Raw genomic sequence first — 11101 nt, forward strand, 5'->3', positions numbered from 1 at the left:
CGGGGAGTGGCAACAGCGGGGTCTGAAGTAATATAATATAAACACTGCGGAACCTTAGGGCGGGGTAAGGGCTTTCGAGTCAGATTTAAATCAACCAATCACTGGTTAGAATTTTTTGTGTTCCTCTTACGACACTTTTGCACATGTTTATGGCAAAGTGGCAAAGTTCTTGTTTTCGCTAATAGCCTACCTTGTGAACAATCCAAAAACCTTTTTCAATTCTTTTTTTTTTTTTAATGAACTTTATTTAAATGAAATTAGTATACATCAAAACAGCATAATGAAATATACAACATTTAAGCAATACAACCAGGGGTGATTGGATAAGAACATGCAAAGACGTACATATCGAGATTGTCCTTTGAGTCTTTTCATTTGTAGTCTGTTATTGATTTGATATATAGACCCATATCTTTAATGAAAAAAGAAAAACAAGGTGTTTTATTAGCAAATTTGCATTTATGAATATAAAATTTAGCAAGGAGTATTAGTAAGTTTATTATAAAGAAATGATTAGCAACCTTTCTATGAAATCTATAGAAACAAAATAAAACATTTTCCCAGCATAAAGAAAAATTCTTTAAAATATGGTCAATAATAAACCTGCTAAATTCAGACCAAAACCTTTGTATAATAGGGCAGAGCCAAAAAAGATGTGTCACAGTTTCTGGATGGCCCTCACAGAAAGTGCAATTAGTGTTTATGTCACTTTTATATTTTATCATAACCTTTTTCAATTCTTTCTTCTCTTTGTCTTATATGCTTCTGTCACTCGATGACGTAGTATAAGGCTGAATCCACCAGCTGATCCACTCCATTCTTGTGAGTTTATCAATATAAATATGCACAGAAAAGGCATGTTTTTTCCCTTCAGTTCATCATCTATGGTCATGAGCTTTGGGTCATGATCGAAAGAACGAGATCTCGGATATAAGCGGCCGAAATGGATTTTCTCCGTAGGGTGTCTGGGCTCTCCCTTAGAGATAGGAGGAGAAGCTCAGTCATCCGGGCGGGATGCCACCTGGACGCCTCCCTGGTGAGGTGTTCCGCGCACATCTCACCGGGAGGAGGCCCCGGGGAAGACCCAAGACACGCTGGAGGGACTATGTCTCTCGGCTGGCCTGGGAACGCCTTGGGATCCTCCGGAGGAGCTGGAAGAAGTGGCCGAGGAGAGGGAAGCCTGGGGCTCCCTTCTGAAGCTGCTACCCCCGCGACCCGACACCGGATAAGCGGAAGAAGATGGATGGATGGATGGATGGATGGTGTAACTGAAGAAACAATATTAAAATCTGTTTGCATGTTTCTTTTTTAATTAAACATGACATTTGCAAGATCATTTGTGACAAAGGCAAAAAAAGTCCAAATTAATGTCTTTTATTGTTTCTTTATAATATTACCAATAATTGTCCATGTTTATTGTTGAAAATTCCAACACATATCACAGACATAATAATTTTGCATATTTGTCTGAATGAAATGATGAGGAGAAGTGACAGGGCTCTTGTTTCAGAGCGGCCAGCAGAAAGACGGGGGATCCATTTTACATATACAGCCTGCTTCTCGAGGAAAAGTGACTGGCTGTCCTGAAATGACAGATGTGTAGTATTCAAAGACAAAGTCATTTTATTTTTCTAAATTCAATGTTTGTTTAATAAAACACAAACTGTAGATGCATGTCACTACTTGTGTGTTACCTGGCGTTAAAGGGATTTTAGCTCCTGATGCCTTCAGGACAACTTGCAGCTTATGAGGATTAGTGTTTCCAGCTCTGCCAGTCTGTTCTCTGAGTATGACGCAGACGTCATCTTTCCTGAGCAGCCAGTCCATCTGATTGCCCAAGTAGTTGATACCACGGACACACAGTTCGCAGACCTCATCCGGAAGCAGCGGAGCGAAGGCCAAGCATTCTTTCTGAACTCTAAAAAACAGTGAAGCCTTTCAAACACCGTCAGCAGACATATGATCATCTGAGCATGTTGGAGGGATAAATAACTGACCTGAAACCCGTGTACCCAAACAGCACAGCCTGCAGGAATCCTCCCATACCTGTGAGGAAATTTACTGCTCCAGAACCATCTGGTGATTCGCTCCATACCTGTGAAGAGAAGTGATGAAGGGTTCTCTGAATCATTGTTGATGTAATGAGGGCATGCGAGTCCCTCTGCGTACCTGAAACGGCCCCTGGATGTTCTTGAAGCACTTTTCAAGTAAGCGTTGAGCTTTCTCAGTTTCGCCCAGCTCCATCCAGCCTATTGCAAACATACCCTGCAGATAGAAAGAAAAATTAATTTGTTCAAAACTTAGAACGCTACGTTGTGTACGTACTTTTCAACATTTATAACCACAAATTTCAAAGCATTTTATATTGGATGTCAGCAGAAAGTAATGCATATTTTCTAAGTGGAAAGAAAATGATATACAAATTTTAAAAGTTTTTGCAAACATAATAACCAACACCCCAAATCAATACAACTGTATGGGGGTATGTGTTCATTGGTTTTGTACATTCAGACAGTGAATTTCCCAATTGAATTTAGGTTTGATGTTCTTTAACTAGAACACCAAATAGGATTGGATATATTCCATTTCATTACAGCTCTGGTTGTGTGTTTAGGATCATTGATATGCTTCAAGGAGAACCTCCACCAGATTCTCATGTTTTTTCAGAATTGTCCTACATTCACCTCCATCCCTTGTTTCTCCCCGACCTGTCTGATGTGTCCCTTCGTTTTCACTATCTTATGTTTTTAACAAGAGAGTCTCTTTAACACAGAGTTAAATACTAGCTAAATGATTTTTAGCTACAATTAGTTGAAGTGGATTTTATTTATGGGTATTTGAGTAAACTGGGGTTAATACAAATGTATATTACATTTTTCTGATTTTTACATGTAAACCTTATCCCAGTAAAATACCTTGAAGTTTATGGTTGGAAGGTGGCAAAATAAGATAAACCTCAAAAGGTATGAATACCTTTCAAAAACACTGTTCATATTTGTAAAGGAGTTTGTAAAATGTGCTGAACGTGCAACTCCTTGTGCCTAACTTACCCACGTCATGGCTGGTCCGTTTGGGTCTGTGACCGGCTCGTAGGCTTCCAGATCAGTCCTCCTAACCTCCGGAGGCATCGGCAGGCCGAGGGGATAACCCAGCATCACTGTGTCTGCCTGTTTCACCGGTTGACCTGTGTGTGACAACCAGCAGAAAGTTTGGATGTTTTCTGAATTCTGGATCCTTTTTTCCCAGTTTGGTGTGAGAGAGGCACAGACGTTAACCTTTACTGTAGCCATCATACTCCGGATGGTACTGCAACTCTTGGTCAAAAGGTATTTCGATGCACTCGGCCACTTCCTGCCATTCTTTTGGAGCCGAGTGTTGGAGAAGATCAGCCAAATAGACAGCAAACTGCAGACTAAGAGAGGAGAAACTACTTTTTGGAATAATATTCATGACCTAATCTATAATGTAAAGCAATCTTCACATTCTTCACATGTCCTGGTAAACATGTGAATTCAACCCCATTTTGATCTGTTGACTCATTTAATATGTTATATATAACATGTTATAGTTGCTATATTCAACTATAACATGTTTAGTTGTTCTGATTTGAGACAAAGCTTTCTGCAGGCTTTTGCCAATGAATGCAGGCGGCACTGTCTCTTATAATGTCTAAACTATAACACAAATTACCTGAGTTTGGCCACTGTGTTGGTGTACACTGAGTTGTTGACGTTGTAATAATATTCATCTGGTGGCATAACACCTAAATGCAAAAAAAGAGAAACATTTTGCAAGTATTCATTAAATGTATTATAAGTTCCTATAACAATTAATTTATGCGAAGCACATAAAAATGTGATGAGCATGTTTCTATAACATGCTTAGTTGAATCTTTTAATGCATGCAAAATGAGTTTTCAGTTGCAATTTTCCAAGTTATGAAAGCTTCTGCAAAAATGCAAAAAGCCATCCGAATACTTAATTTCTGTTTAAAATTACCATACCATACATACAATAGTAATAGCATTAGTAATAGTAATTTTACATGATCCAGAATGTTCAACATTAAAAACAAATGTGCAGCAGAATAATAATGGAGAAAAGGGCCAGAAAAATCCAAGGTAATTTCATTTTATTTATGCTTTTTTTTGTAATTTAAATGAATCGTGATGGGTAGCAGTGAACAGGTTCAGTTTGCATTGGATTTTAGTCTAATCATCATTTAATATAATTAGTAGATGTGCACATTCACAAATTCTTCACCACTAAAGTAATTGGTTGATATGACTGAAAACATTACTCTTTTCAATTGACCCAGGAATCCGAGACCTGATTCTTTTCAAGCAATGTTATGCCAAATAATAATTCAAACACAAAATCACCAGGTCTTCTGTAGTTTGGACCTCTTTAATGCAGCAGGCAGTTTCTTTATTCTTACCCAACAGGTGATATTTCTGGTCGTCAGGGTTCCACTTTACCCTGGAAACCCAGTAATCAGCCACCCCAAAAATCACCTCGCTTCCCCTTCCCTCCGTGAACATGGACAGATCCTGCAACAAGCAGCTCAATCAACTTCTCAGAGGCAGAAAACGTGACGGGAAATAGGGGCAAGTGGTCGTTACCTCAGTGAGGTAGAGATAGTGTTGGAAGGCCAACGTGACATCTCCGTTGATGTGAATCTCTTGTTGCCCATAAATGTCATCTGGACACACCTCTCTTCCTGACACAGCACTTTCCCATGGGAACTTCAGCCCCTGGAAGATAGTATACCTTGCTTTAGAAGACTTAGACAATGTTATTGTTTTTCATTGTTGAAATCTGGAACCTGAGCTGCATTCAGCAGGATTCCTTTGCCTAGACAAGCTTTGATTTCACCATTTTCCTTGTCTGAAAATGTACAGAAAAAGAAAATGAGTCTGACTTTATTCCAACCTTGTTGTCTAAATATTGTGTCCTTCCTCTCTCTAATTTAAATTAACCAAAACTCGTCCTTTCTTCTCTACTTTTTCTTTCTTCCCTATTGCCCTTCTTTCATTCCCCACTTTTCCTTCCTTCCCCTCTGCCTTTCCTTTCTTCCTCCCTCACTTCCCTACTTCCTTTCTCACTCCATCGTTCTTTTAGCTAAACAAGTAATAAAAATGTCTCATTTCTTGTATTTTATTTTATACGCTTTAGGTTAGATTTTAAGCAGGGTTTCCCACAGTAGATTATAAGCCTGGTGGGCCACCAAGCTTTATTTGTGCCCCCACCAGACTTAACATTGCTTAATTATTTCAGGTTTTTTTTTGTTTTTTTTATGTTTTCATTTTGTAAGACTTTATAGTTGGTGTTCAGATATTAATCTTCCAATAACACATAATTATAAAGAGATATTTTAACATTTCTTGTCAACTTTAAATCTTTTGTAAACTCAGAAACATGACGGGTTGCTGGATGAATGACTGCCAAGTGCCTCAACCACCGGGTTTAGCAAGTTTTCTGGGGGAAAACTATCTAATGTCTTTGTAAACACAAGATAATTTTTTTATGATGTCCTAGTAGTACGGTATGTAACTTCTTCCCATCATGACTATGTGAGGCATACCCAACATGTCTCTAAAATAGTTTACTTCTTAGTTTTGTAACAGACTGGTACTTTAATACATACTGTGTTCAGTGTTTCATGGTTTACCAGACAAAAACAGAATGGAGAGGCACCATTCTCCTGTTGATCAATGTACCTTATAGCCTTGCTTCTGGGCATTGTCTTTTGCACCGTCTATCGTCCCAACTCTGTACTCCAGCACGGATCGGGCGAGCTTCGGGTAGAACAGCGCTATCCCTGGATACATCCAAATATCCTGTCAGAAAAAAAGAGGTATACTGAGTGATATAGACTGCATAGCAAATAAACAAGCTGCAATCAACTTTCTGGAGCCTCACCTGATCCCAAAAAACATGACCCCAGTAATCCTGTCCGTCCCCACCGTTAGACAGCCCGCCTGGACTCAACCCACAGAAATAGCTGGAGGTGTCATGGATGGACGGGAAGGCGCTCAGGAGGTAGAACATGCAGCCGACAACAGCTTTGCTGAGGGTCTCAGACCCCGTGACCTCCACCTTGCTCTGCAACCACAACTCCTTCCAGGCCTTCTCGTGAGATGGTCGCAGGTTTCCAGTCGCCATCAGGTTCAGGCCCTCGTCGTAGCTGGACTTGGCAGCTTCCACGCTGTTGGCCACGACCAGGATGAATCCCCAGCGAGCTTTTGTCTGCTCCGGTGGCAGCGACACAGTGGAAGGCACAGGGGTCCAGATTAGGTGGACTGTGGGACAGGACTCGCCTGGGAATTCAGCTTTAGCCGTTTGTCCTTGAATATGCCTGGAGGGACAGCGTGTAAAAATTCTAAAACAACTTGTACTTTTTCATATGATGAGTTGCTGTAACCAGACGTCGGTAGAGTTGCCCCAAAATTTTACAACATATTTTTACTCAAGTAAGAGTAAAATATAGCAGTCCAAGATATTACTTAAAAGTAAAACGCTTTTGGTAAAAATATCTACTCAGTTACTGATGAACTAGTCAAAACATCAATCATTTAATACTTATAATGACATCATCAGATGATCAAAGTGTAAAATTATATGAAAACAATTCATAGAAATAACAGAATAGAATGACAAAATCAAGCAAAAATATTTTCCAAATTAATTTATTTCAATATAAAACTTTAGAAACTTTAACACAAATTGCAGGTGTGTGTTTCAGTCTAGCAATATTTTGATAAAAACAAACTTGTTCTTCATTCATTGAAGTTACTCTCAGTGAACAAAGTATCACTGTGAGTTTTACTTAAGTAAGAAATTTTACTTAAGTAAAAGTAGTGATATTTCATAATAAAATTACTCTAGTAAAAGTAAAAAGTAATAAAAATAAATACTCCTAAAGGTACATATTTTTGAAAACGTTCTTCAAGTAAATGCAACTGAGTAAATTTAATAAATAATGTTAAGTTCATACAAACAACAGCCACTGATATGAAAGCCTCACCTTCCACCTTTGTAGTCAGGAGAAGACTCAAACTGGATGTCTTTGCTCTGAGGGGCGAATGAACTGACCAGATTAACTACAACTGGCTCCTCTGAGGTCACCCGGCGCTCCAACAGAACCTCCATCACCAAGATGTTGGCATAAAAACGGTGACAGTATAGAGACTGTGAGGCAGTCACACTGGCTGAGCTCAGACTGTGGGAGAAAATACCTAAAGATGAGAGGAAAACATTAGAAAAAGAAACAAACAGCGTCACTTACTCCTGTAGAGACTACCTGTGTGGGTGTCCAGGGTGTAGTTGTGCTGGGCAGGTTCCTCTGTCTCAATCTTCACAGCCAGAGGGCAAGGGACGTCAGCTCTGTGGCAATCTCCGGCCTCCCCATTATAAACACCACCCATATGCATGATGCTGTCGAACACCTTCCAGCCCAGGAGCCCATTTGCAAGAGGAGGGAGGAAGCGAGGGTCGCTGGGAAGGGTGTCGGTGGTGAAGACGTAAGGGTCCGAGTCACAAGACATGCTGTGAAGATTATCCTCTCACAGTCACTTAATGAAAGTGACGCAGAATGATTTTATCTACAGAAACCACAGTTAAAGTCATTATGATGGACATATGAACAGTTAGGTTGAATTTACCAACTTACAGGTTTTACATACAGTATTGTAAAAAGTTCAGCTTTTTACAGTGTTTAATACACATCATGTACATTTTTGGAAAAGTCATCCGACTCAGTTGCACATCCATTGGATTGCAAGTCCGATATTTTTCTTTGTAATAACTTTGTAATTCTTCATAAGTGTGTGTGTGTGTGTGTGTGTGTGTGTGTGTGTGTGTGTGTGCATGGTTGTTTGTCCTGTGTGTCTCTGTGTTGCCCTGCGACAGACTGGTGACCTGTCCAGGGTGAACCACGCCTGTTCTGTTTCTATTTTAACTTGTTTATTCATTTTTTTGTTGTACCTAAATGTTTAAGATCAAACTAATTTTATTAACAAAATGCAAATAAATTCAAAACACTGCTTTCAAATGATGACTTCATTTATAAATAGGGGAAAACTAAATCTAAACCAGGCTAGACTGATGTGACAAATGAAATGTCCCATAAACCTGATAAATGATTGAGCAATCGTGTTTGAGATAACTAACAAGTTACTGTGGGGGAAAAAGATGGCACACTCTTTGACACAAACAGTTTTAATTTAGATACACTGGAGGTCAGACCACAGTATCCGACTTCGACTTTAGCTGACTTTTATTTCTCTTTTCAGCCATTCAGAAGTGGTTTTGCTGGTGTGCTCTTTTGTAAAACTCAGGTGATTTTGAGCTGAAGGTCACAAATTGATCACCAGACATTCTTCTTTTCTTGTACAGGGCAGAATTTGTGGTCTCAAACCGTCTAATTTCTACCACCATGTTTGATAATCAGTATTTTTTTATCTCAGTATTTTTTTTAGCTTGTTTTACACTGAATGCACATTATTTAAAGGCTCCACTCTTGTCTTCTTTGTTTCACAGATTATTATTCTCAAAGACTTGAAGATCAAGATATGAATAACATTTTCCTGCTGCTGCACATAAATGTACATGTTGTCCACCATCCTTTATTATTTCCTTAAAAGTTTTTGAAAGTACTTATATTTTGTTTTCTGTGGGCACTTAAAAAGCTCGAAAACCTAAGTCAATAAAGTTGATCTGGCTGTTTTATGGGGGAAAAAAACCCTTGAATTGTTTTTGGCCTAGTTTGAATTAAGATGATTTTTTTGTTAATTGCCTTTAAACAATGTTTCTTGTGAATTGGCGTCATATAAATGCACTGAATTGAATCGATTTCTGCGATTGGATGTCATTTTTGTGTCTTTTTTTTTTTTTATTGTTAAATCACAGACACTGACGGAGCTTAAAATGTTGTTCTAACTTTGTCTGGGAATCCTGGGAATGTTCATCACGGATCCATGTTGTCCTCAGTGTGGTTCACTGGAGTCCCAAAACCTTAAAAATTACATTTTAAACTTTTCTAAACTGATTGATTGCCAATTGCTATTTTTCCTCATCTTACCAAAGTGAATTAAATAACAATTGAAGAACTGCTTTTTGTATTTACTCTGTTTATCTTTGCCTACATTTTGTCAAAAGGTCTGAAATGTTCCAAGTATTTATTTGCTTCAAGCTTGTAACGCAAGAAGACACTAGATCAATCAGGGGGAGTGAACCTTAACCCTATCATTTTCACAAGATGGCCAAATGTAAACTTCAGTCATGTGCTTTCATGAATTGCATACAATGAGATGCAGACTAAGCAATAAGCAAAAGTAGAAAAAGGTTAAATGGTATCTGTAAATTAGCTTGAAGACCTTCCTCACAGCTCAGTGATCAAGCTACTCTAAGAACAGTACATCAGCAAAGTTGCATCATTTCATTTTCACATTAACAGGAAGAAGGATCTCTTTCTAACACAAAGAGGAATGCATATAAAAAAAAAATGGTAAAACAACCTGAAGAAGTTCCAGAACCGCCTATTCTTTACATGATGAGTTGCAGAATGCTTCCTCTGTGCTCTGATTTCTCTCAGCTTTTACACAGTCACAAAGAAAAGCAGTGCAGAGATGTTCATAAAGTGGATCCAAGTTTGTTTTGTATCTCTACAGACAGAGGAGGTCTCTCTTCTGTTTTTGTGCTGCAGGGAAAATCTGGAGTAGACTTAGTCTACTGAAAAACCTGGCATGGATTTAACATGGAGGATAAATATCAGTCCCAACCCAGCTGTGCAGCAAGAATTCAAACATTTACATAGATTTTATTCAAATGTCCTCCTTTCATGGCTTCTCTGGACTTTAATTGTGTCGTGAGCTGAAAAGACTGCTGTCTGCGCGCGTGTGCGTGCGTGTGTGTGTTTACAGTTTGAGCAGCAGGATGACCTAACTTGGCAGGTCACACTAAGAGTGTTTATGTTTTCATCTCGTCACTCAGTCTGAACTAAATCATCTCTCTTGTCTGCAGCTAATTAGTGGCTTTGAAGGCCTTAATGGCTGCCGCTACTTTGTTTTATACTCTGGACTAACAGACTTTGGCAGTTGTAGAGAATGCAAAGGTTTGATCAAGGTATACGGTATTCATATATTTTGAACGATCCAGTTAAACTCCAGGTCAAGGACACAAAGTTAGAGAAAGTCATATACATCCTGCTACAGGTTTTAATGTTTCTTGCTGATATGGTAAAGAGAATAAATGCTAAACCGCACGTTTTTACTGCCAAATTACATCAGAATATCTCGTGCCGACCTGTTTAGCAAACTCTACACATTTAGTTTTCTTGTGGCAGAATGATATAGCGATTTTTCCTGTTATCATCTCTAACAAAACAATTTCCTATGAGGTCCAGTTTGAAAACTATTGTTATCCATTTTCAGGTCTAAGTCTGAACTTAAAGCCCGAGGTGACAGAACTTTTTCTGAGGTGGATCAGAGAATTTAGATCTGCACATTAGGAACATTAGAAAATTTCTAATCATTCTTAGAGATTAATTTTTATGAATTGACGTTTAGCACGTTAGCCCAAACATTTTATCTTACAGCTGTTTAGTTGTTATTGTATTTTAATGCTTTTTATGGTTGATTTTACCAGTGTTATGCATTTTAGTTGCATTTATCTTGTGAAGCACTTTATCCAGTTTGAGCTATGTAAATAAATATGGTCAAATCAGCCAGATTATGCTGCTGCCATAAACGGTAATTCCTTTCAGCACATCCTCAGCCGAGGTGAAAATAAATATGAAGCATAGCGTATAACGCTGTAACACTGCAAAACAGCTGGAGTGATTTGCAAGTGTCTGCCTGAAGCACTAAAACATAATCCAACTTTGTTTAGATTGGGTTTTTATGACTACTGGTCATCCCATCTGTTTAAAAATGACAGTCCTAACTATGCATTTTCCCAGTTGGACTGGAGCATTACATCAGCTGAACCTCTTGGTGGCACCAGGGAGCCATTTTGTGCAGCATCTGGCATCATGCCGGCTGTCAGAGCCACAAACCCTGGGAAAAGCAGCGCTTTGTCCATATAAGGCTGCAATCCATCCG

The 11101-nt window shown here is 38.8% G+C and overlaps 1 protein-coding gene across 2 annotated transcripts; it reads right to left on the minus strand.

Moving 5' to 3' along the window:
* Positions 1-1087: 1087 nt before the first annotated feature.
* pgghg (protein-glucosylgalactosylhydroxylysine glucosidase) lies at positions 1088-9688 on the minus strand. Of its 2 annotated transcripts, none has more exons than XM_044125031.1 (14): positions 9518-9688; positions 7303-7547; positions 7027-7237; positions 5922-6357; positions 5720-5839; positions 4622-4753; positions 4438-4549; positions 3691-3763; positions 3276-3412; positions 3051-3184; positions 2170-2265; positions 1998-2095; positions 1695-1918; positions 1088-1583 (listed from the first exon to the last, which is right to left on the minus strand). In XM_044125031.1, the coding sequence occupies exons 2-14, from the start codon at positions 7544-7546 to the stop codon at positions 1507-1509; spliced, it is 2094 nt and encodes a 697-aa protein (XP_043980966.1). In that variant the 5' UTR covers position 7547; positions 9518-9688; the 3' UTR covers positions 1088-1506. The 2 variants fall into 2 exon arrangements, with proteins under 2 accessions (XP_043980966.1, XP_043980965.1); XM_044125030.1 differs by having other exon boundaries at positions 1090-1583; positions 7303-7603.
* Between the last annotated feature and the right edge of the window lie 1413 nt (positions 9689-11101).

Source organism: Gambusia affinis, linkage group LG08, assembly GCF_019740435.1.
Source record: "Gambusia affinis linkage group LG08, SWU_Gaff_1.0, whole genome shotgun sequence".
NCBI classification, from domain to species: domain Eukaryota; kingdom Metazoa; phylum Chordata; class Actinopteri; order Cyprinodontiformes; family Poeciliidae; genus Gambusia; species Gambusia affinis.

Bases quoted from the DNA above. Each gene is read 5' to 3' on its own strand.
- pgghg (XM_044125031.1), bottom strand. From the start codon at position 7,546: ATGTCTTGTGACTCGGACCCTTACGTCTTCACCACCGACACCCTTCCC. The intron at 2,266-3,050 runs GTAAGTTAGGCA...TTCTATCTGCAG, and splicing joins ACGGACCAGCCATGACGTGG to GGTATGTTTGCAATAGGCTG. The intron at 2,096-2,169 runs GTACGCAGAGGG...TTCTCTTCACAG, and splicing joins ACATCCAGGGGCCGTTTCAG to GTATGGAGCGAATCACCAGA.